General features: G+C 39.8%; 1 protein-coding gene across 3 annotated transcripts in view; it reads left to right on the top strand.

Moving 5' to 3' along the window:
* Positions 1-26971, top strand: part of CAMKMT (calmodulin-lysine N-methyltransferase) — a 343336-nt gene that overhangs the window by 283121 nt on the left and 33244 nt on the right. For all 3 annotated transcript variants that reach the window (XM_045827125.1, XM_045827123.1, XM_045827124.1), the window contains 4 exons: positions 6509-6569; positions 8583-8637; positions 9687-9750; positions 17565-17631. In XM_045827125.1, coding sequence (XP_045683081.1) covers positions 6509-6569; positions 8583-8637; positions 9687-9750; positions 17565-17631 — 247 coding nt within the window. The remainder of the gene's footprint in view (positions 1-6508; positions 6570-8582; positions 8638-9686; positions 9751-17564; positions 17632-26971) is intronic.

The following is a 26971-nucleotide window of genomic DNA, read 5'->3' as shown; positions in this document are numbered from 1 at the left end:
CCAACAGAGGTTTAATAGATATCAAGTTGTCTAATATTAGTTAATTTTAGGATTTTTCAGCCTTTAAGTCAGGTTCATAATGAATGTGTTGTTTGTTTCCAGATTAAACACAGAACTTGGCATTTAAAATCATTCTGAACTATTTCACAAACAACAGAAAAGTGGTCACATACATGAACTAGGTCATATCACCAAATTCCCCCCTCATTATTGCTACATAGACAACTAGTTTTTCAGATTTTAGCATGGGCTGTCTGCAGGCTTCTGAAGCCTAGCAGATTCGACAGGCCCGGTTCTGACGGAAGCATCTGCAGGGAACCAACCCTTTGTTGGGTGGAAAACGAATGAAACCAAATGACCATGGAAGTGTTCCTCTGCTTCCAGACGGAGTGCTTTAGCCGATCCTTTTATGGAGGCCCAATGGGCGAAGGAGGCCTCTTCTCTTAGGAGTTATACAGAAAGCACTACGAAATAGGAAATTCTGCCTCTGAATAATTTTTATGGAAGTATCTTAATTCATGACATGTGTTTTAGAAAACATCATCTAGAAGAAACCATTAATTAAAATGTTTTGTGAGGCTTTGGGGGGAATCAATACTTAGCCCCTGTAAATGCCTCTTCGGCCATTCTGCTCTGCTTCACCGGGTGACGTCAGGAATAGAGCAAAAGTGCCAGTAATTGATTGATAGAACCCTACAGTATTATTAATGGAGTATGAAAATCTTCAGTATGGAAAAACCTCACGTTAGTGTCCTTGACTTGTATATCCTCCTAGAAGTTCTTTTCATCACTTTTCCAGTGAGTTTCTTTCTGTTCCATGAGGCCTTGCTAGTCACTGTTCTCTAGAACGTGTATGAAAATCCCAACACTCAGAGCTTGAAGTATTTATGCTAAGATGCACCCTGTGAGAGATAAGAATATTATCGTGTATCTTAGATTCAAGAACTATCCCACAATTACATTCAAAAGATCATACATTTCTGGATTTCAGGTAAGCTTGGAGATTGAACAATGCATTAAAATTAATTCCTTCCAGAAACGTCACTAAACCATTGTAACAAGATGTTTTTAAGACATAAATCTACACGGATGATAAAATAAGGAAACATACAAGAGCCTAATTTGGAAACTGAGAAGCAAATGAATGAGAAGTAATCGACTTAGTAGATATGAGCGAGCCAGCAGTTGGGAAAGCTGAGAACTCACCCAGTTCATAATTCTGAGACATCGAAAGGCTCCGGAGTTGGTGGCACCAGGAGATTCTAAAAACAGGAGTTGAAGGAGGTTGAAGGAAGGAGAATTGATTAGAAATTGTTTAGAAAGCAGTTATATCCCCATTCCAGGCTACTGGGCAACTTCCCCTTCTGTCCTCCAAACAGAAGAGGGGGTTTAATCTCTGCAGAGGGTTAAACTCAGTTTTTGGATGGCGGGGCACCAGGCACAGTTCCAGTAAGACAGGGTGCCAGACGTGGGGTGGAGGAATGAGGTGAACACATGCAGGCTGAACGCTGAGCCTCTTTGCCCACATTCGGCCCAAACACACTCGGCCCTCCTCCCCTCCAATCAGCCTTTTTATCTTCCAACAATTACATTTAAGCAAACAACAAATAATTACCAGATATCTGGGGAGAGCTTTCAATGTGACAGGTACCAAAACCTATAGACAGAAAAAAGCAACAGGAAGAAAATAGACTATATAAAGATAAGAAAACTAAAAACAAACTATAGTTAATATTTTCAAATAATTAAAAGATGTCACTCATAAAACACGAAGGAATATGATGCTCTAAGAGAGAAATATTCAGAAAACAACCTTAGCAATAATAGCATAAATGAAAAGACCAGTGAAAAGATTAGAAGGTAAACTTGAGGAAATTTCCAGGAAAGTAAACAACAGTGAGATGGAAAGCAGGAAAGAAAAGTTAAGAAAATTAGAGGATGAGTTCAGGAGCTCCAACATCCAAATAATAAGAGGTCCAGAGAAGAGAGACAAATAAAAACGTCAGTAAGCAGATAATCAAAGGGACCTCCCAAGAAACTTTAAAAAAACTGAAGAACATGGAGTTTTCAGATTGAAATTGCCCACTGAATCATGCAAGTTCTCAAACATGTAGCTTCCACTCGCTGTTTCTCAAGATGTTACTGGAGGTTCAGCGGGTTGGGCATCATCCAGCAAACTGAAAGGTCGCCTGTTCAATTCCTGGTCAGGGCGCATGCCTGGGTTGCAGGCCAGGTCCCTGGTTGGGGGTGTGCAAGAGGCAGCCAATCGGTGTTTCTCTCCATCTTCCTCCTTCCCTTCCCTTCTCTCTAAAAATAAATAAATACAATCTTTAAAAAAAATAAGAAGAAGTTGTTACTGCAGGATGTGTTGCAGTAAAACGAAGAAGTAAACCAAGAAAGGGACACAAAGGATAGCGAAGACGAGAGATGCAGCACAAGAGAAGGGCGAAGGGAAGCCCGAAATAACAGTGGAGACTGATTCCAGGATATGGGTTGGGTGCCAGGCATAGAGTGTTCAGTCCGGACCAGGCAGGTCAGCTGCACCATGAGGCTGATGGCATACCCAGTGTGAAGGAGAGTGTGTATCAAGAGGAGAAACTGACAATAGCATTTTGAAGCTGAAGAACAATCTTAGCGAATGAAGGGGGACATGAAGACAATTTTAAAAGCCAGCGGAAAAAATATTATAGTTGAGAGAAAAAGTAATCATAGTTTACTAAATGACTGTTTTATTTCATGATCTGAATAAAATTGACAATGAGTAGAGATCTTACCAAAATTATAATATATCTATCTGTGCTGGGAAGATGGTGGTGGATGGATGGATAAGGAGCCTGGTATGTGTGGTGCAAGGAGAGGAGTGGAGATCAAAGCAAAAAGAAAAATACTTCTCTTCCATAGATCTTACCTAAAACTGAAAAATCAGAAAGTAAAAATACAAAGATATTATGTAGAAATGTGGAAGCAAGCACCTGAAGAACCAGCTAAAATAATTGAAAGCAGCAGTGTCCGGGGAAGGAGGAATATGGGGGAGAGGGGCTGGGGACTGTTCGTCTGAACCAGTCTCAGGGAGCTCAGTGGCTCTCTGAACTGTGGATATGTATAACACATTTAAAAATAAAACCCTTTTCAAAAGGCCATTATATTTCCACAAACAGGAATAAGAACACTGTTTAAAGTAACAGCTTTATAGAAATGTAATTCACATGCCATACCACCCACCCTGTTGTCTGGAGCACATTCACAGGGCTGTGCAGCCGTCCCCACCGTCGGTCTCAGAGTATGTCGTCACCTCTAAAAGAAACCTGTATCCAGTGGCAGTCAGTCCTTATTTACTCTCAGCCAGCCCAGCCCCAGACAACCGCCAGCCTGTGCTCTGTCTCTATGGATCTGCCTGCCCTGGATGTGTCATGTAGAGGGAAACACACACCACAGGGTCTTTCATGCCTGGCTTCTTTCACTTAGCATAATATTTTCATGTTCCACCCATGTTATAGCATGACTCAGTACTTTATTTCTTTTTATTGCCACATAATACTCCATGTCATGGACATCACATGTTTTGTTTATCCATTCATGAGTCTATGGGCATTTGGGTTGTTTCCACTTTTTGACTATTGTGAATAATGTTGCCATGAATACTTGTGTGCAAGTTTTTGTGTGGATGTTTTTTTCTGTCCTGGGTATAAGCTGAGGAGTGAAATTATATGGTAGTTCTACACTTAACTTTTTGATGAACTGCTAGATTGTTTTCCCAAGTAGCTGCACCATTGTATATAATCTCTCGACATCCTCATCAACATTTATTTCCTGACTTTTTTTTTATTATAGCCAGTAGTTTTGATTTGCACTGAGACAAATTTTAAAATATAACATGGTAGAAAAAATAAGTTGTCAAAACCCTATCTCGGCAAATAAATGCTCATATTAGGGGTGCAGTTTGGTAAACATTTTTGAAGGACAGTTTGATATGTCAGAATTCGAAATGTACTCAACCTTTGACTAGATTTCCCATTTCTGGATATTTGACCGAAGGAGAAAAATCATTTGGTGGGGAGGGGGTAGATGGCCTTCATTGTATGACTATTCATAACCTCATAATACCAAAAAACTTGGAAACTAACTTAAATGTCTGTCAGGAGGAAACTGGTGAAAGAAATGACTATGGAGACATAAATTATCTGGGCAGTCATTAAACATAATAATAGAGGTATAGTATAGTTTTATTGCCATCGAGATCTATCCATCACATATTGATAGGGGCAAAATTGGATACCTGTCTAATAAAATCCCATCTGTGTATAGTGTATTTATGCTTAGATTTTTTTTGAAATGGTGTCCAAAATGTTAGTAGTGATTATATACTAGTGGTGGAATTTTAGGTCATTTTTTAACTCTGTGCTTTGCATTTTTTGTATTTAACTTATTTAAAACCAATCTCTGTATTTTTTCAAGAAAATTATAAAACTATTTTAAAAAACTATGTGTTTGAGAAGTCACATTTTGTGCTTAACCTAGGCTTGAATTTTAGTTAAATACCCTTCATTATTTACCCTAGAGTAAATTAGGGTATTCAATAATACCCTGTCATTATTTTTTAAACCTCAAACCCTCTACCAAAGGTATAAAGAAATTCATTGTTGTGGTGATTATATCCACCTGGTATGGGCACTGTCCTGGGCTTGCTCTTCAGAGAATTTTGTGACCTTCAGCCTTTATAGAGTTATTTTTATGTGGAAGTGTGCCAGGTATTGGAACTTGGGGGATGTGCCAAAGCTCATGGGTAGGTCAAAGGTTCATCTGTTCTAGTTGTTGGGACAATTGTTTTGGGTTCACATATTCTCTCTCCCAGTCCTCTCTCCCCCTGTGCAGGAGAATAACATTAAAAACGATGAATTTCCTTTGAGCTTGTTATGAGTTAGGAACTGTTCTAAATACATTTCATGTATTTTACTCATTTAATCCTCACAAAAAAGTCCTGTGAAGTTGAAACCACAATTATGTTATTTTGTAGACGATGAACCTGTAGAAGCACAGAGAGGTTAAGTAACCTACCCAAAGTCACTCAGCCAGGAAATACAGAGCAGGGATGGAGCCCAGTGAGCCTGCTTCCAGAGTACCTATGATCCTAGCCGCTGCACGCCACAGCCTCTCTGACTTTATTCCTAAATATGACTCCAACCACTTTTTGTTTGTTTACATTGTTTCTCCCCCACATGTCATTTCCACCGGAAAGGTCATGGTTGCTGAGCTAGTGAGTGCGCCTGATCAGGCTTTCCTGCAGCACATGCTCTGTGGAGTCAAATACCCAGCACATCTCTTTGCCGTTCAGAATATTTGCCCACTGATTCTTTTAAGATTTTACCTTTTGTTTTTACATTCTTTTTCCTGCAATGTTTGGATTTCTTATTCCTCAAAGATAGAGATGCATCTGGGATTTTTTTTTTAATGTGTGTTTAGGTGTTCAGTTTTGCATGAAGACCTATCAGAAGCGTGTGGAGAGCTGAGACAGCGCGCCTTCCCCGCTCCTCCCCAGGACCGGCCGGCCTACGCGGCCGCGGGCCGTGCGGGGTGTCCGGGCCGGCCTGAGCTTGCAGTCTGACTACGGGGAAAGCCTAGTCTTTATAAGGCTGTCTTTCACTCTGATTATAAGAGTGATACACATCTATCGAAAAATTTAGGGAAATACAAAAAGGGTAAAGAAAAATTAAAAGCGCTCGTAACCCTACCATCACGTGACAACCAATAGGAACTGTCATTTCCTAACGTGCTTGTCTCCTCTGTCAGCGGGTTCATATTCCTTCAGGAAGACTATTTCAGTCTCCTAAATAAATGATTCACAGATGATGGTTTTAGAAAATGCCCGTCCGTGGAGTTTAGTGGGCAGGGTCATTGTTAAATTTAAAGATATACCAGAGCTGGTGAAATTTAAATTTCTTAATTTTACATTCTAGTTTGATTTTTATTAATTAAAGAAAAGGAAAAACTGTGCATATTTTTAAAAATTGTATGGAATCAAACAAAAAGGTATAATGACCTCAGCGGTTTTATTTGCTCCTGTAGGTGACTTTCCCATTTATTTTTGCTTAACATGGGTTGCGCATACAGCAGGGCTCAACTGGTGCTTATGAACTGGCCGCAAAGAAGGTGCCTGTGTGCTTCCCTAAGATCTACCTGAAATACCATTAAATTGTAATTTTTGATATCGGTAATTTGGCTGTTACTGTATTTGCTGTTTTGTTGTGGCTGAAATTTGGTAAGATTTATTTAGAATATTGTACTATTTTCCCGGGTTATCCATCTCAGCATTAAAAAATCAGCAACAAAAGAAACTCATGTGATAGATACATTACTCATAATAAGCATGTTAAATTTGATTCACGTTGAAATGGCTTATACTGAACATTATTTTTTAAAGCTATTTCTTGAAAGAATGACTGCAGAGAATGAGTGCAGAAGAGACCTCTACAACGATAACAAACAACACCTATCCCCTTGTGTTTTCCAGGCATCTGGCCGGCCGAAGAGGTTTTGGCTTACTACTGCCTCAGGCACCGCGACGTATTCAGGTACAAAGCTGCACTTACAGATACCTTGTTTAGCCCATTATGGGTATTGTGTCTGTATGTTAAAAATTGTTATAATTGCATTCTTCAAATTAAATTATTTAAAATATAAGAAAGAAGGAAAGAAAGGAAGGAAGAGGGAAGGAGGGAGGGTCAGAGAGAGGGAGGGAGAGAGAGAGAGAGGGAGGGAGGAAGAAGGGAACAGAAAGACAGGAAAAAAGTTCACAGTGGAAACATGTTGCTTCTGAAAAAATCTGAACTGCCTTTGGGAGCTAATATTGCACAGCAAGCTCGTTGCTTTATGTCAAAGACTTTTGATTTCCACTCACAGCTTTTCACTTCACTTTGATTTTGGGGAAACAAAAGTGAAGCTCTAATCAATCCTTACTGATGGTAAAGGTCAAAAAACAAAAAAACAATAAAGATATTCTTTAAACTTCTACTAGGGAAGTTACTACAGAATTTTTCATAAATAAATACCCCACAGCTATTATTTAAAGATGCCATCCCACCCCTGGTTTTAAAGGTGTTTTATACTTAACAACATGTATTTTTAAAATATAGTAATTACAGATTCATGCTACGGAAATAAATGTTTTCAACTGTCAGCATGCATTATAGATCAAGCCCATGGATGAGATTTAGGAAAAAGGAAGAAAAAAAGCCTCCTTTTATTTAAAAATTCTAAAGATGTTTGGTAGACCCAGAAAATATAGGTTTTTCATTTTAAACCTCATTTTATAAAAGTCCTCCAATATAGACTTCCTGAATAACACATTACAATTCCAGACAAGCTGTTGGTGATCATGGTGAGTGTGTTTTAACAATATGTACTTACAAGACTGGGTCAATAATATACATTTTTTGAAGCTCCATGGGTCCGTATTTACCAACCAGTCTATAATTGCTTGAACAACTAAATACTCATTAAGTGTATTTCGGACTATGAATGTTCTCGTTTGGCTTCTTCTCCTCCCCTTCCCTCTTTTTCCTTCTCTCCCTCCCTTTTAGTGCCGCTTCCCCCCCCCCACCCCCTTCTGGTGAGGTAATAAACTTCCCAAACTGGGAAGAAGAAACAATCTTAAGAGTCTAAGCATATAAAATAAGAACAGGGCTGTACTGAATCTGGGCTGTGAGCTGCCCTGGAAGTCTGGCATTCGCTCATCTCGCTGTGCTTAAGCTTGACTGCAGCCCCAATCAGCGAGCAGCGGGCCAGGGCGAGAATGTCACACGTTGAGGACTGATATTTAGGCACAAAGAGGAAGGTAAGTGCAGAGTGCCACATTAGACTGTCAGCTTTAACTCTGAGCCGCTTTACTTGGGAGCAGTGAAGTCAGCGCCCACTCATTACTTTAGCCTGGGTTTGCTGGCTGTAACCACATTATGTCCCTGCATTGTTTATTCACTGTGCTGTGTTGGGGTCAATTGTGATTTAAGTGTTAATTGCTAAATGCTCTTTGTGTAATTGTTCTTTAGGGGGGTGAGTCAGCTTTCCCAAATGTTTCGGTTTGTTTTAGACTTTTTTTTAAATTCAAGATTGCACTTATTTGTGTGTGTGTGTGTGTTGTGTGTATGTGACTATAATATAGGTATATACACACTCATATATATTCGTCATTTACTTGTCTAACTGTTTTTGAAGGAATGAATGTGGATTAACAGTGTTATCCTTTCCTAACAATTATCTTTCGCTACTCTAGCTAGTTTAGTTCTAAAAGACAGCACCATTGACAAGGGAAAAAAAGGGAACCTTCTCAGATTTTTCAGCTCAGCGGTGGTAATGTTGCAGTGAACACTAATGAGGGAACCCCCACTGATTTGCCTGCTTTGTGACTTTTCTATTTCATAATTATTTTTAAAACGCAAAACAACATGAGGTAGCCTCGTCTTGTCTCTACTACTTCCTGGTAGCGCCGTTCTTACTGCAGATGGCAATTTGTTCTTGTAACATATATATCTCTCTGACCATTTTCATCTAATTTGTATGGGTTCTACCATTTCTTTTCTCTCTTTCAGGGACCTTGCTGTGTGTGAGCTAGGGGGTGGCATGACATGCTTGGCTGGGCTCATGGTAGGTCTTTTCTCAATTCCAATCCCATTCAGAGGGAGGAACAAAAGGGAAAATGTTCCAGGGCCTCCAACTGCTGGGTCAGAGAACCGTCAACAGCATCAGCTGCGGTCAAGCTGCCGGGTCTTGAGAGACCTTCTAGATTGACTTACTTTCGGATCATATTGATTTTATGGTTGCCTCGATGAGTGGAAACATTTTACCTCAGTGTAGTCAATATCGCTTGTCGTGACATTCCAGGCCTCGCACGGTCTTTCCTTGCCATAGTGAAAGCATTTTTTTTTCAGATTATAGTCCTATTTGCTAAGATACAGGAATAGCCCGGCGAATCACAGTTGGAGCACCATGATATAGCTGCTAATGTTTTGCCTGCATTATTACACCAACAAACATGATCCAGAGCGCTCAGTAATTAGATTCTTTTGAATTAGATTGGCCATTCAGGAACGCCGTTCCCCATTCTCTGGGTTCTGAGTCATGTATTCAGGAGATACTATGTAGCAGCACAGTGCATTAGACAAGTTTTTATGTCTCTACAAATAAAAGCATATTGTTACACTGATTGGCATTTGACAAACCTGTCGCTCTTACACAATGTGTCGAGGTTACAGCCCAATGTGCGAGCATGTCAAAGCTCACAAAAAAATTACCCTCACAAAGCCATCTGCCTGCAATGCAAAGTTATATGAAGGGCATCAGGCAGTCAGACAGAAGCAAGCTGAAAGGCAGAGTGACAGCCTTGTATGATGGCTCTACTAGATAAACAGAAGCCCACAAATGAAAGCCTCTCAGAATACCATCATCCGCTGTCACAATGCAATTACCGAACAGAATGATAGCAAGATAGAGGCTCCCGCAAATGGAATGATAAAAGTATTGACTGATTTGATTGAATGATTAAAATAATGCAGACATAAAATGAAAAAAGATTGAAGATTGTTACAGAGAAATAGGTGAGGAAGCATGATACTGAAGGCTTGTCACTCCTGTCTTCACTTCCACACAGACAAGCATATTTGCTCATTGTTTGCTGTGCTCCTTTTTTTTTCCAGGTTGCTATTTCTGCAGATGTCAAAGAAGTTCTGTTAACTGATGGGAATGAAAAGGCCATCAGAAGTATCCTTATTCAGATAGAAAACAGGTTTGTTGTGCTCATTCCTTTTTCCCCGCTGAGTAACAATTGATATAAAAGGCAGCATGGGGTATTAAAAAGAGTTCCCCCATACACATGATAAGTAATTAAGAAAAAGTAAAAATATATGGAACTCCTTGGGTAAGACCAAGTTTTTTTTTTATTTTGGTAGATTTTTATTATCATTTCTCATTAAAGGAGCCTGTGATTTGTGGACCACTCAAGGTGATAATTTGTTTCATAATAATTTCCAGGCATTCTTATTCTTTTATTTCCATTGAAATTCACCTGTATAAAACAAGTTATTTAATATTTATTATATTAGACACTGCTTACAAAAATTAACTTCCTCTTCATTATTACATTTCTTGCGTTTAATATTTTACTTACGTGCCACGTAATATTATACCTACTCTAATTGCTGAGGAGTTGCTTCTATCTCCCTGCTGGAAAAAGCTATCAGGTTTTCATTATTTCCTTTTATTTAGGATTATAAAAGCTATCTCTTTTTTTCCTGCCATGCTATTACAGTTCAAACCCCATTATATTAGATTATGCTTTACTAATATGTACACAGAGTTCATGAAAATTGAACTGTACTTTAAGAAGAAGCAAGCATAATTTGTGGCTACTTTAGCAATCGAGCTGATTTGTTCAGGGGCAGTTAACAGCCATTAGGAATTGAGAGGAAAAGTGGAAGATATATTTGCTTTGGATTTTTTGGTGTGCCTTACATTTACATTGTGAAGGAGGTAATCTCCTTATTTGAATTTGAGACTCCTAAAATGTCAAAGCAGGTCTGATTTTTTTGTGTGTGTGGCATCTTACATAAAGGCTTTTTTTGATTTTCCTTTTCTACCTCCGCTATGTAATTTTTTGAAAATGAAATTCGCAGCAGCTCCATCAGGCTGCTCACACGGGAGAAGGAAGTATGAGAAGCACAGCAGCTAATACTGCTCAGCAGCACTCGTGTGCCCTGCGGAGCCCCACCCAGCTAATTGCCTGGCAGACTTAAAAAAAATTCAGGAAGGAAAAACAGCCAATCACAGTCTTGGCCTTTCACACAAGGAAAAGAGATCACAAAAGGTGCTTCCTTTTTTAAAGTGCAGGATTTTAATCATGACTGTCGCAGGTTTCTCAAAATATTCCTGAAGACGAGCTGATGTTGTTCATTCACTCTGCTTTTATCCTAAGTTATTTCCTGCACTGTATCATTTCACTGTGCTCCTCCTCCGCACGTCAGGGAACACAGAGAGCGAGAGGAAGCCAGGTATGCTGGCTCAGCCCCAGTGGATGTGTTCTTTGAGGCGGGGGGAGCCGAATTGTTGGACCAGAGAAGGTCATTTTAGCCATAGAAACTTTCAGAGTGGGCCCAGCAACCTGAGGTTTTTCTTAAGTCAGCAGGTGTCTTATTTAATAGCCTCAGAACTTTTAACAAACTATGGGAAGCATCTGTAGTCAATATGTAAATTTAATTGTACTAAAATTATTATTGAGCTAAACTGCAGAGCTTCCAAAGAGGGAAGCAATGCCAATGTCATTAATTAATGCACCTTTGCTTTAAATAGCAAAGATGCCATGCCAGCTCTTGAAATCAGAGAGGAAATCTCAGATTCTGTATTCACTCTGCTGGCCTTTCAAAGAAATGATTGGTACAGCCCCCTCCCAAGAAAATGGATTTTTAACATTTGGTCCTCAGAAGCTCAGCCCTGAGAGTGCTTTATTGTGCTGGGTTTTACAATGGGTTTAATATAGCGGGGTGCCAAAGGGCGGGAGGGGAAGAACTTTACAATGTAGATAAAGTAGGTCCTTTCAGGATGCAGACCAAAACTGGTAGTGTTTTATTTCATCTCTCAGGACTTTCCTGGTGGAGTTCAGCGTTTGTCATGCAGTTGTTCTATGTTTGTGGGCATTTTTCTGTTGTAACTAGATCTAATTTTTTAAAACTAAGAGAGAAAAAACATACATAAAGCCTCAAAAATCAGCTATGTGTTTTTCCTGCTCTTAATACTAATGATATTCTTGATTTACTAACAAAGCTCACAACTGGCATTCATCGTAAGCGTTTTTAACGGGTGAGGTTAATATGAATGAAATTTTTGTTTCTGTTTGTGTGCCCATTTTCTGTTAGAATAACTAATTCACTGAATCACACACTGTTGATGCACATAGATGGAAACAGACTCATTTAAAAATTACTGTTTACATCTTTCCTTTAAAATTTTACGAAGCCTAAATTATATAGCAGTTGTAGGATATTATTCAAAAATTACTTTGTAAAAAGTAAAAGTGGATGTCAACAAAAAAGGGGGGGGTGAACATTGCCAGAAGCCAGAAAATCTCTAAGCAAAGCTGCTAATTATTCTTAATGGGCAAGATGAGCACATTAAGAAACAAATGAATACATCAGCGAAATGTAATTGAAAATCGACCTGGCAGTCGCACATCACATCTGAGTATTGGCCTGTATATTATTCTCATCACTTTAAAAATTATTTTTGTTGTTCTTGGCATCTGAATTTAATGAATCTAACTGAGCCTTACTTCCTAGTCTCTTAATCTTCTAACATTCTGATTCTTACCTTTTTTAAAAAATAAAGCAGTTCCTGATATTTCCTTTTTATCTTCTGTTGTTTCTGTTTTTCTTTAAACATTTGAGGCAATGAAAGAATACATTCTGAATCTTTATATCATAGAACTGTATCAACCAGTTGTGAGGTTAGTTTATTTATTCCTAAAATGTATCATGTGGATTGGCTATGTCTTCTAGAGCTTTCTCCCTGGACCCTGGAAAGCTAGATGTTGATCTGAGAGTTGTTCAACAGAGATATCCAAAAAGAGATTAAGACTTCAGGTGTAAGTGAATGTTGTAAATCCTGAATATTTTCTCAGACTCATGGGTAGATGCCCGTGAGGCTCTCCTTGGTCCTTAAACTAACTGCACTGCTGGCTCCCACACACAGCCTCTGCCTCAGAGCTGCCTCTCCTCACAGATGCTGTAATTCAGCTATGCCCAAACAGAACAAAGGACAAGTTAGAAAATGACATTATTTGGTTCATCTATCTCTCAACTTTATCCTAAAAGAGTGTGCAATATGTTCCTTTTTCTTTGGCACTGCCCTTTTAGTGGAATGAGGACTTCTCCAAGTAAAGTGACCTCCTAAAGTAGAGGGTGGGGAGCAGAATGTCAGAATACATCTGTTCAGGTAACTTTTTAATACATTTTGCCCACAGATAACTACCACTCCATAAAGTTTGTGGCTGGTGATGGCAATGGCACAGCAATAGGGGAGAGAAAGGATATACTCAGTTGTTTTTCATGCTCAGCTTCTTCCAGACCATAATGAATAAAAGTACAGCCCCTAAAGGAGAATTCACTCAACACCAGCACCCCGCCTTAGCCCATCCTTAGCAAACACCGAGTGTGTTATCTGCAGAACATGGCAATGCTCGGTGACCCATCTCTCGTGCTCCTGACCCCAGCATCTTCTCTGCACAGCCTGCACAGTCTGGACCATGATGTGAAATGTGAGATTCTTCAAAAATTGGTAAATTTCCTGTACATTTTAAAGGAGATACCTTTGGTTTAACATTATTTTAACAGAATTCCTGGCTTAAGGGATAAATAAAATAAGCTTCATGTGGACCGTGCAGCCTGTGTTGTGGGGTGGGTGAGACCTCGGGAATGCCAGGCCATCGTCCTGTGCCCAGGCCCCTTTCTCCAGTGCCAGTGACAGCTGAGATGTTGATGCCAGTTCTTCTCCTTACTAAGTGGGTCATAAATGGGCTCCATGTGCCTCACATTGGGTAAGAACTCAACAGATAACTTAGTTTATTAAAACTAATTCAGCCCTGGCTGGTGTAGCTCAGTGGATGGAGCCCAGGCCTGCGAGCCAAAGCATCACCGGTTTGATTCCCAGTCAGGGCATGTGCCTGGGTTGCAGGCCATATCCCCAGTATGGGGTGTGCTAGAGGCAACCATACATTGATGTTTCACTCCCTCTCTTTCTCCCTCCCTTCCCCATCTCTCTATAAATAAATAAATTCTTTTAAAAATTAAATTAAATTAATTCAACCAGTATTAACTGGATGCAGTTCAGGTGCTAAAGATATAGCAGGTGACAAGGTAGACCAAGCCCCTGTCTTTGTGGGACACAGACCCTGCCTTGGCTAGAGCACTTGATGTAGGTGAAAGACACTGGAAATCTACATAGCAGAAGTTCTTTGATTCCCTCCAGATACTTCTATTCTACTACATAAATGTTCACTTAATTAGTTCTGAGTAGCAAGGAAAGGAGATGGAGTTAATTGCCAAACCTCATTTTAGTTATAATTACCAGCCTCTTCATTCCCTCCAAAGCCTTTACTTGAATTATTGAAAAATAAAATGAATTGACATGAATTACTCACCTACTATGTGTCAGGCTCCTCATATGTGTGATGCTCCATTAAGACTTTATAGTAGGCATCATTGTAGTAGGTATGATTATTTCTATTTTTGAGGTGGAACGCGGAGAGGTTAATTTATCTGAGTTCACACAGCCACTAAAAATCGGAACCAGCTCTAGAAGCCAGGTTCAAAGTGTTTGATTTCAAAGTGTCAACAGAGGTGAATAAAAGTAGGTTATATAGTTGTTTGTATGGAAAAAGACATGCAGGTTGTGATTATTACAATAGTTTTATTAACTCAAAATGCCAACCTTCATTATTTACACATTGTTGTAACCTACTTGCTATACTCACGCACACTTTGGCACAGAGTTCTTTATAAGCCTATTTTTGCCCACCCCTGTGTATTTTTTCCCATTAAACAATTCTGGTTTGCGAAGAGCTACAACACTCTGGTGAGTGTCGTCTTGCATTGGCTCAGCACCCTCTGGAAGAGACGTTCTCCCGCCCACAGGCCACAGGTGACAGTGCTGAAAGAGCTCAAAATGCTTCTACGTCATCTTCTCAATTCATCTGAGTAATAAACACATTTAAGAATCTTTTGCAGCCTTTACATTAGCAAATATTGTCACATCAAGTAATTTAAGAGACTTTAGGGATCAAAATCAACAGGATTTATATTACAATTTCATAGTTTCCTACCTTCACCTTTGATGTTCCAGTGCAAATAAAGGAAACGTGAACCAAGAAAGTAATGCCTAGTGAGCTACAGTGTTATTATTGTTAAAATATTTTCTTGCTTAAAGAGTAATGCCAATTCTCAAAATGTATATGAAGTACTGATAAATATTACAGTTACTAGTAGCTGAAGGAGGTTAATGTTTTAAATGTTTTATATATAATATATAACATAATTTATTTAGATAACTTATTGTTATTATACAAAAATATATAGTTTAGGAATAAAAATCAACTGAAACAAAATTAAAATGGAGCCGCACTCCTCAACTGTGCTTTATTTGGGATGAAAATCTGGAGCTAGAATCCCGGTTTCCTTTTAGGCACAAGTGCATGTCCTGTAGCTCTGGAAGTCCAGTTGCCCAGACCAGGCGATTGGAGGTGATTACTCTGTATCCACTTAATCAGAAATCACTACAGCCTTCTGTGCACCCAGCCCCTGCCGCCGAAGTCTTCCGGAAGGTGGGTGAGGCTCAGAGAACACAGTTGGGTCCGTCCTGTTCAAAACTATCCTGACCTAAAGTACAGGGTGGGGGGCAGAATGTCCATATGTCTTTTCAGATAATATTTTAACACACTGTTGACTTTTTTTCTCTTTTTTGTACTTGTTTTAATGTAAAAAACACCTCCAAAACCACAAAATATATTTTCTTTCCAGTTCTAAAAATAAAGCAGCCTAAATATTGCTATGAATTTTTTTCATTTAAAAAATTGCTTCTAGAATATAAATACATATGCTTGCTTCAGCCTGACCACCTGGAGTCACAGGTTTATAAATTGTATAAGAGTATATGGTATTCAGATGTTTACCAAAAATTATTAATAGGTTTTCTGAGTTATATAATTTAACTTCCCTATGACTATTTTATAAAAAGTATCACCTTCACTAACAAAATAGCATGTTTTGCCCGATAGATTAGTCATGTACTTACACGACGCTACAGATGTACCTGCCACATTATGGCTTGCTGGTGGATGTCATGGAAACACTGAGTAAGGTGTGGCTGGGGGGGCGGGGCAGTGCTTAATCAAAAACAGTTGTCAGTTGACTCTACTAATTTTGTTCTTCTCAGAATAAAGATGTCAGCTGTCCTTTTCTACAAGACGTTTCATGTAGAAGACTTTCCTGAAATACTTTCTTCCTGAAATAGAACTGTAGGCCAATGTGTCATTTTAGTTAATCAAAACAAGTAGGCAAATTAGTCTCTTTTATTTTTTTAATGAATGTAATTTAACGGTATTTAATTTGCATACAGGAAAGTTCATCCAGCAAAAAAAAAAGTCTGCATTATAGCACTTTTGTAAACCTCAACAAAGCCCTTCATTAGGAGACCTAATTGATTTTTCCTACCCACTCCTGAGGGAAGAAAGCTATCACAGTACCTGCTTATTCACTCAGAGAAGAAATGGGTGTGCCTGGTGTTTCAAGCAGAGATTTGGGTTAAAAAGTCCTGTGGCTCTGTTCTTGCAGGGAGACCTTGGCCGATGCTTGTTTCAAGCACTCAGGAAATCTGTTTTTCTGAGCAATGGGGGAACATCGCTTGTCTGCTTGGTGTCCTCCCCATGCGCACAATTTAGTTCAGCTTGCGGCCTTTGCTGGAATTATTTTATTTCTTGTTTATTTTTAAACCTGCCCTATTCCAAAAGAAAGATTTTGAGGTTTCTTACAGTGGCACATAGAATATACCATGTGAAATAAAGGAGAGAGTGGGGGCAGTTCGAAATTAGAAAGCCAAAAACATATAAAATATGACGAAGCGAGGAATGGATGTTAATATAGAAAATACGTGCAGTAGGAGCTCTTGGGGTGGTTGGACGTAGGCCATGCATTTGGCCCTGATTGCACAGGGACTAGAGCAAAAAGAAAAGGAGGAACAGTTATAAGGCTCACAGTGTGCAGAAGCTGAAGCACAGCTAATCAACCTGAAGTCCAGCTTCTCCCATGTTGGGACCCAACGTGGTTTTCCCATGAGCCCCATAAAGACGGTGTTGTGTGATGTAATGAACTAATGCCTCTAAACACCTTTCAATACACATGGCTCTTTTAATACAAGTCCTTACACACCAGCAGATGGCCGAAGGCCAAAGCATTAGTCTGTAAGGGCAGTTCTTCAGGGGGTCTTCCACTGGATTGGCTTTCGTCTTCAGTAATTCACTGCCTCTCAAACATTCTCCAAGTTTTTCTCCATCTTTCTCATCTCACTTTCTCCCAAGTCTTTCCCTGCTGCTCACCGCCACCCTACCTAACAGCATTTGAGAGACTGAAAAGACTTCAACTTGGAAAATTTCAGAAGACTGCCTGCCTCCCCCATGGACTGAGAGACCTTTGCCTTTTAAGCAAGTGGGGCCTGGCACCTGTGGGATAGTCCTGTCCCTCCACCAGTGCCCGTATCCCTGGGCCTTTCCCGGCTGCTCCCTGAGAGTACATTTCCCAGGCAACTAAACTGCAGCCCAGGGGATTAAAAGAGCTTGTGTGTGGCAAGTAATTCAATATTTGGTGGTAGAGCCAGGGCTAGAACCTTCTCTGTCTGCATTATACTCCATAGCTCTTCCCTGTTCACTGTGCAGATCCCATGTCCGATAAGATTACTGTGTTTGTGGGCTTTTATTTATTCACTTTTTAAAGTCAATTGACAATCGCTGCAGAAGCTTTCTTAACTGTGCCCAATAGATGTGAGAGACATCATCGAAAGGAATCAGAAGGCTGGAGTGTTTAAGGCTCGGAAAATATCAAGCTGGTAAGATACCTTTCTACATCAAAACACTGGTTGAAACTGCTTTTCTCCATACTGTGGGTAATGATTAAAAATAATAATAGCTAACATTTAGTGAGAACTTACTGTGTGTCAGGCACTGTTCTATTCACTTGAAACGTATCTTATTTAATGTCACAAGAACCCATAATAAGGCGGGAAAGCATTCTCATTATCTTCAATTAATAGATGAGAAAACCTGAAGGTAAGTATATTATACACTGGGGGGGAATTATTTAGGGAAGAGAGTATATAGTATGAGCTTGGGAGAAACCCATCCCCGGACCTTCTGTGAATGTCTGTGTTGCACTGGTTCTCAACATGGGGGCGTTTTTTATTGTCATGACTAGGGGGATGGGGTTGCTAATGGCATTCGGTGGGTTGAGGCCAGGGACACTGCTAAACACCCTACACAGCACAGAACAGACCCTTTACCCTATCCCTCAACAAAGAAGTACCTGGCCTAAAATGTCAACAGTGCCCAAACTGAGAAACCCTGCTTGATTCCATGATTTTAAAATAGTCTAGGTATCCATTCCCTTTTAGATATTGTTAATTCTTATGCAAACTAGGAGAAATGCTAACCCTCATCAATGAGGTGCTCCATTTTATTTTTGCCCTGTTGGTATGGGCCTAGAGGAAAGAGTAAACATTTTGTAGTTTTCACTGGAAATATCTGTATTTGTGCATTTTTCTATCATATGTTTAGCTCCAAACATTATTAGAACAATCTACTTTTTAATCATCTAATTTGTGGTGGTTGAGGGTGTTCTCCCACTCCAACTGCTCAGTGTGGGGGTGGGGTCGGATGGAGAGCAATGATGCTTAAAAATCGAAGGGGCCAACATGTTGGGAGGAGGCTATGGGAGAGCAATAATTTTTTTTTCTGTTAGTTGGTTGGTAAATGTCATGAAGTGTCCAGATCGGCGTTTTTAAATCCTGCACTAGAATGTCGGCGGAGGGCACAGAGGGCAGCGGGCTCTGAGTCTCTCAAGTAAGCGAACAAACCAGCTCTGCTGGCCCGCGAACCTCCGCAGGGCCAGACGAAGAGCGGCCTGCTCGCCGCTCTTCATTCCCAGGACAGCCTCCGCGCCACAGTGCGGCGGGCTGCCGTGCCCTTCTGGGGAGGCCTTCGCTCCTGGACGTGATGTTCAACCTGGTCTTTTAGTCATCAATCAAAAGCACATTTCCTGTGTTGTCCTCATTTACATTTATTTAATGCTTAAGGTCATTTGTGACCATTTGAGTGTATTTCGGCATATGGAATCAGGGAATAATAGATTTCAGCATCATGCTGTGAAGAGAGATTGTGTTTTTACAAGACATAATGTTGTTTACTGGGTGTTAATAATCACTAATTAATAAACATATCTAGACTTCTTAAATGTTGCATTTTGAGGAATAAAAATGTCAAGTGTTTAACTTATGGAGTGTAACAGTATTTTCCATCATCTCTTCATAAAATAAGTTACAGACGGAAGTAAAATGCCATTGTTCAACATTGGACATATCCAAAATTCTTAATAAGTGGCCTTTGTTTCTATTACCTGTTCTCAAGAATGCTATTTCTAAATATCTTGTTCTGATATGTGCCTAGTCATGTGGTCTGTATGTCAACAGTCATATAGGAACCTCTAACATGGTTTTTTAATCTTTATTTCCTATTAACTCTGATCAGTTTCTCCCTTTTTAAACACTGCATTTTGTCCAAAGTCTATTAAAGCACTTTGTCAAAAAACAGGTGGATGAGCCAGTCTTTGAAATGCCTTGATCTCATATTAGGAAGCTACTTGACCACTTAACCTTCAAGAAGCTAAGAAGAAACTGCCAACCAATGATGTAATAATCAGTATTCTGCTTCTCTCCACGGCTTTCCCCCCCTTAACCAGTACGATGTGATAAAAGCATTAGCTCCATGTGAGAAGAAATAAAAGTAAACTGCTCACAAAAGAGCTAAGATATGGCTAAATATTCTTTTTAGTGCCTCAATGCATAGGCAGAATCTCTCCTCCAAACTGGAGGCGTGGAATAACAGTAGCTGCAGATAGTGAAGAGGTATTTACCATAGCTACAAAGCCCACACGTGAGCCAAATATTTCTGCTCTTTAAAAGCACTTCAAAGCTTGACATGAAGTTTATAACAGCTAAATGTCTCCTGTGACTTCATTTGCAAGGAAGATATAAAAGCAGAAAGGTAAGTCATGATATGAGAACCGTGAGCCTAGGAAACCGTGTTTTTAAAACGGAATGAGAAACCACCCAGGAAAGTGACTGACACCCCGGCTCCCACCTCACTGCTCTGACAGCGCTCAGTCACAGCAGGCCTTCCACCCCCGACCGGGCCTCTGCCTGCTTCTCAGACAGGGCAGACCCAGGCTGTGTGGGCCTAAAACTTACTTTGGGGCCCTCTTTAGGGGGGTGAATTTTATTATATCTGACTTGGGCAGATTTTACGGGAGCATACTCCTATGTACACTCATGACTGGGGCTCCTCACGGGCCTCGGGACGGGCCTGTGCACGTGAGGGGTCCTGGCACTGAAGCATCATTAGCCTGACAGGAAATTCACCCCTGCACTCATAAACACCAGCAACCTTGCCTCGAGTGATGCTCTTCCCTTATAAACGTTCTCACTCCTTCTCTTCCATTTTAATCCCAGTTTCACTGTTGCTAAATATGAAAGACATGTTTGCAAAAGCCTGGAGGCTTTAGGCCTGGCCAGGAAAGCTCTAGCATGTTCTTATAGGAAGCTGATAGCCATTACATCTCAAAGATCTTAATACAGTCATTTGATGTTTTATTTATTCGTTCATCCTTGCAGCCCTCCATTCATTTAACTATGTCCAAGGCATTCTGCCTTGAGAACATAACTGTGGAGTACTCAGGAACAATTTCTGAACAAAGGAAACTGTGCTGCTAAATATAGCTAGAGACTGGTGAAAGAGCAAAGATATTTACGGCATTTCCATTGTAGGTTTATCTGCAACTGTCTTGAAAACCGTGACTGTCTAATAAAGACCCACTCAGAACGTTTGACGTCTGCCTATTCCTAGGTGTTCCAGAACTGGTGAATGGCATCATTCTCTGGTTAATATTAACAGTTACAAAATTTTAAAAAATCTATTAAATGTACCCTGCTGTGATATTAAAAGTGAATTTCTATTTAAGAAAAAAGGTTATCTTTGTGTGAAAATTGCTAGTGAATTTAGGCCTGTGACTTTTATTATTCTTTGATAAACCATTAATCTTAGTAAACTATGGAACTTATTATAATTTTAAGACTTTTTCATAACTCAAATTATACCCTTATGTGGGCCCCCAGGATCAGCTATTGGCCCCATTGCCCTACTCCTTTTTAAGATTTATATCTTTGCTGAGGCTCATTTTTCTTTAGAGATTAAATTGGGGGTATGAAAAATGATTTTTAAAATGTGAACCCTGCCCCAGTGGGACCCGATGGGTGGTTTTTCCAGGCCTCTGCAGTCTTCTCACTTGCCTCCTTCTCTCCCTTCAATCTGGCTCCCACTGCTCCCCAACACACACCTTCTCCTTTGTCGCCCGAGCCTCTTCGTTCTCCTCCCAGCACATTTGGTCTTTCCCATCTCCGGTCCTTGCCAGTCTTACCCTCTCCTCCTCGTCGATCTAAGTCCTTCTTTCCAGGATGACTTCATTACCATGTCTCAGGCTATTTAAGTTTGCCCTCGTCTTGCCCTCCTTTTAATCTCTATTGACTTTAGAATAGTCCCAGTAAAACATGGTATATCTCCTATTTTTCAAAGCACGCTGTCTTTGTTTTCATGTTCATTGGTGCAGTCATTTCTTGAAATGATTTTGATCCCTCCTGTCTGCCAAGTACTATTCTAAGTGCTAGAGACACAGTGATGAACAAGAGTAAGTCCGGCTTCTAGAGTATGGCTTCTTCCTTTTTTCTAAATTATATTTTATTGATTATGCTATTGCAGTTGTCCCAATTTTTCCCCATTTGTCCCCCTCAACCCAGCACTCCCCATTCCCTCAGGCCATCCCTACACCATTGGTCATTTCCATGGGTCATGCATGTAAGTTCTTTGGCTACTCCATTTCCTGTACTGTACTTTACATTCACATGGCTATTCTGTAACTACCTATTTGTACTTCTTAACCCCTTCACCTCTTCACCCATTCCCCCATGCCTCCCCTCCCATCTGGCAACCATAAGAACACTCTCTGTAGCCATGATTCTGTCTCTGTTCTTGTTTGCTTAGTTTGTTTTTCAGATTCAATTGTTGATAGTTGTGCATTTATTGCCATTTTGTTGCTCATACTTTTTTATTTCCTTTTCTTTAATAAGTCCCCTTAACATTTCATATCATAATGGTTTGCTGATGATGAACTTTAGTTTTTTTCTTATCTGGGAAGCTCCTTATCTGTCCTTCAATTCTAAATGATATCTTTGCTGGGTAGAGCAATCTTGACTATAGGTCCCTGCTTTTCATGACTTTGAATATTTCTTCCCAATCTCTTCTAGCCTGCACAATTGCTTTTGAGAAATCAGCTGACAGCCTTATGGGGATTCCCCTGTAGATCACTAATTGCTTTCCTTCTGCTGCTTTTAAGATTTTCTCTTTTATTTTATTTTTATTGTTGTTCAAGAACAATTTTCTATCTTTTACTCCCATCCCAGCCCACACACCCAGCCCTCCCCACCTCCCTCCCATTTCCACCTACCCCCCCAGTTTTCGTCCATGTGTCCTTTATACTTATTCCTGTAAACCCTTTCCCTTTTCTCCTGAAATTCCCCTGAAATCCCCTCCCTTCTCCCCTCTGGACACTGTCAGCCTGTTCTCTATTCCAGTGTCTTTGGTTATATTTTGCTTGTTTCTTTGTTTTGTTGTTTAGGTTCCTGTTAAAGGTGGGATCATGTGGTATTTGTCTTTCACTGCCTGGCTTATATCACTTAGCATAATGCTTTCCAGCTCCACCCAAGCTGTTGCAAAGGGTAGGAGCTCCTTTTTTCTTTCTGCTGCATAGAATTCCATTGTGTAAATGTACCATAGTTGTTTGATCCATTCATTTACTGATGAGCACCTAGGTTGCTTCCAACACTTGGCTATTGTAAATTGTGCTGCTATGAACATTGGGGTGCATAGGTTCTTTTGGATTGGTGTTTCAGGGTTCTTAGGATATAATCCTAGCAGTGAAATTGCTGGGTCAAAAGGCAGATCCATTTTTAGTTTTCTGAGGAAGTTCCATACTGCTTTCCATAGTGGTTGAACCAGTCTGCAGTCCCACCAACTGTGCACTAGGGTCCCCTTTTTCTCCACAACCTCTCCAACACTTGTTGTTTGTTGCTTTGTTTATGATGGCCATTCTGACTGGTGTGAAGTGGTATCTCATTGTGGTTTTAATTTGCATCTCTCTGCTAGTGATACTGAGCATCATTTCATGTGTCTCTGTTTTTTTTTTTTATCTTTAACCTTTGGTATATTAATCAGGATGTGTTTTGGAGTAGACCTCTTTGCATCCATCTTGTTTGGGGGATTCTGTGCTTCCTGGACTTGCATGTCTATTTCCTTCACTAGATTAGAGAAGTTTTCTTTCATTTTTCAAATAGATTTCCCATTTCTTTCTCTTCTTCTTCTCCTTCTGGCACCCCTATGATGCAAATGTTGGAACACTTAAAGTTGTCCCACATGCTGCTTACACTATCCTCATCTTTTTTTTAATTTTTTTTTTCTTCTTGTTGTTCTGATTGGTTGGTTTTTGCTTCCTTGTGTTCCAAATCATTCATTTGATTCTTGGCTTCATTCACTCTACTGTTGTTTCCCTGTAAATTGTTCTTTACTTCAATTAGTATAACCTTCACTTCTTACTGGATCTTTTTTATGTTGTTGAGGTTCTCGCTAAGTTCATTGAGCATCCTGATAACCAGTGTTTTGAACTCTGCATCTGATTGATTGCTTATCTCCATTTTGTTTAGTTCTTTTTCTGGGGTTTTATTCTGTTCTTTCATTTGGGCCATGTTTCTTTGTCTCCTCATTTTGGCAGCCTCCCTGTGTTTATTTCTATGTATCAGGTAGAGCTGCTATGATTCCCTGACTTGGTAGCATGGCCTCATGTGGTAGGTGTTCTGTAGAATCCAGTGGCACAGCCTCCCTTATTACCCAAGCTAGGCACTCAAGGTGCACCCTTCATGTTTCTCTTGTATTTGAGCCTTGATTGCTGTTTGCAGTTTACCAGGAGGGATTTTCCCATGCCATTCAGCTGCAAGGACTGGCTATGACCACTGAACACCAACCTCCACCCCCATGGAGGATCAGCTGTGCAGGGACAGAGTGGTGGTGTTCCAACCTGGTCTGTGTCTGTCCACTGGGTGCACAGGCTCTGGGGTTTCCTGGGTGGTGCAGGCCAAGGTCAGCCCCCACTTGTGTTCTGCCCAGGGCCACCCTGCATGAGCTATAATGCAATCTGAGGTGACTACTACTTGTGTGAGGCTTGGAAAAGCCAAACTGTGAATCTAGGCTGGTAGCTGCTAGTGCTGAGCCTGGGGCTACTTAGCCATAGGTATGGGGGCTAGGGCCTGGGGGCTTACTGAGGCTGGCTGTTGCTTGTTTGATAGAATTTATGAGGTTGTGAAGCATGAGCCAAGACCAGCCATTTATATCTTGGGTGGGCTCATAAGTTTGGTAGGATGGAGTCTCTGAGGATCTCTAGGACATGGCAAACAGTGTTAGCCAGATTGATGGAATCTCAGATATGGCACATGCCTGGCAGTTCTGTGGTTCTGTGGGGGGAGGGTTCAGAAAAGGGACAATGGCCTCTGCCTGCCTTTTTGTCTAGGAGAAAGCTGTCCCCTGACTCCTGCCTTGATGCCAGACACTTCAATTCTTCCCCATATACCACTGGTGCCTTTCAAGCTAGTACCCTGGTGCCAGAGCTTGAGCTCAAAGGGAATGCGTCTGAGTAAGTCCATGTGTGGGTTCTTTGAGGGGAACTGCTTAGGACTCCAGCAGTTTCTTTTACCAACTCAGTCCCTGCTGGGTTTTGCAGCCAGATGTTATAGGGACTTACCATTCTGGCACTGGAACCCTGGGCTGGGGGTTGGTGTGGGGCTGGGACTCCTCACTCCCAAGATATCCTTTCTGAATTTTTTTATCTACCAAATATGGAAGTGGGACCAAACTGTTCCACATCTGTGCCTCTTCTGCCAGTCTGGATGGATGTAGTTTCTTTAATTCCATAGTTGTCAGACTTCCATTCAACTCTATTTCTTATGGTTCTGAGTGATGTGATGTTGTTCTATATTTTAGTTGTAATTTTGATGTGGCTGTGGAAGAAAGAAAGCAGTGTTTACCTATGCCGCCACCTTGACCAGAAGTCCTAAGACCATGTCTTCTTAGAATTCACATTCTAATAACGGAAATAAATAAATCTTTGAAGGCAAAGATTCTGTTTAATGTGTTTTTGTATTCAAAGCACATTGGTATATTGTGTTTAGTATATTAGTATATTGAAGCAATTAGTGTATTGTATCACTGTTATATGAAAGGTTTTAAGATTTGTATTTGGAGCACATTTTCAAAAATAGGAACCCATAAGACTTATGAAATCAAATGATTTTTAGTGAAGGAAAGTCAAGATCTAGAGATTCAGACATCAGTTTATATATTAGATAGCTGACTTTAGTTTGAGGACAGGGTTCTTCTCAGGCAGGCACACGCATTGTCTGTAGACACGTTGACATTGTCAGTAGGCATTTATCTGTGCTTTGTCAGGTTGAAGAGGAAGGTTAGTAGAAGGTAACTGAGATGAAGAAGCTGAGGGCTCTCTGTAAGGAATATTCTGATAAAACATACCTATTAGTGAGTTTGCTAGAACTACAGTAACATAATCTTGAGTACTGCTGAGAATTCTAGAGATGCCAGAGTTCTGTTTCCTTTTGTTGCTATCTTGGATATGGAAAAATGAAATTACTATGTGTACTTTCTATTGCTAACATAACATTTTTTTATGTGCTTGACAGGTTTATAGGAGAATTCATGCCCCAGCTTTTTTGCACCAAAGAAACCAACTTGCACAGGAATTTTGTCCAATTCCAGATATTTTGATAGAGTTCATTTTTCCTATTAAAAAATGAGCCAGATTTTAAAATATGGGACACTGTATTTTTAGGGGACCTCTAAACTGCAGCAAATTTAATTAAGGCCTTTTCTTCTAGAATAACATTGTATTTACTCTTTGGACATGCTGAGCCCCACTCTACCAAGGTCATAATCTTGACACTGAAGATCAGCCAAGTTCTATTTTGACAGCAAGGTGTGCAGGTCAGACTACTGCATCATCAGTGAAAATGTCTTCTAGTTTTAAGGGAAGAAAAAATCCCTCCTTCATAGATACATAGATATATCACAAAAGTTACATATCAAATAAAAATGTCTTCATTTTCAAAAGATTTTGTCACTTTTAAATAGACAAGAGGCAATCTTGAAAAAATTTTTAGAATATGATCACTTCATAATCGATTGCTAAAAAATGATTTTTTTTACTTTAATAATGGACATGGCTTGTTTTCATTATTTTGCCATTACAGACAGTCCTGCAGTGAACACATCTGTACATAACTGTACATCTACAAGTATATGTACGAAGCAAAGGTTTAGAAGTGGACTTTGTTTACTCACACCAAATTATGGCAATTACTGAACTCTGTAATGTAATTTTACGTCTGTTAAAGACTACATCAGTGATATTCTTTCTTCCTAGACCATTATAAAATTATGTTAGTATTTTTATTATATTGGCACTTTCATTGAAATATATAATTTACAAAGATGACATCTTTATGACTTTGAGTCTTCCTACCCACGGACAGGGCCTGTTAGGGGTTTCTTACGTGTTTCACTAGCACTTAAAATCTTTATTTTCCTTGTTAACCTTATTTTTGGAAACTATTGTTCTTCCCTTATAAATGACATCTTTTCTTCCATTATATTTTCTAACTGGTTGTTATTTGGGTATATATAAAGAAAGCGACAGGGTTTTGTGTAGGAAATATTTAGTCACCTCAATGAGCTATTGTTCCTAATAGTTTGTCAATTTATTCTCTTGAATATTTTAAATAAATAATTACATGATCTGTAAATGATGATAATTTTGACTTCTTTTTGATATGTATACCTCTTTTTTCTTTTCTATAATTTTATTGGCTAAAAATTTCCAGAATGATATTAAATAATAGGCATCTTCAACACTAACTTTTTTGGTAATCCTCTAATATTTCACCACCAAATATACATTAGTTTTTTATTTAAAAATTTTTATCTTGTTAAGGAACTTTTTTATCCTCA

This window comes from Phyllostomus hastatus, unplaced genomic scaffold (genome assembly GCF_019186645.2).
Source record: "Phyllostomus hastatus isolate PE091 unplaced genomic scaffold, TTU_PhHast_1.1 phas_scaffold_78, whole genome shotgun sequence".
Classification (NCBI taxonomy): Eukaryota; Metazoa; Chordata; class Mammalia; order Chiroptera; family Phyllostomidae; genus Phyllostomus; species Phyllostomus hastatus.
This window is presented reverse-complemented; position numbering and strand designations above follow the sequence as displayed.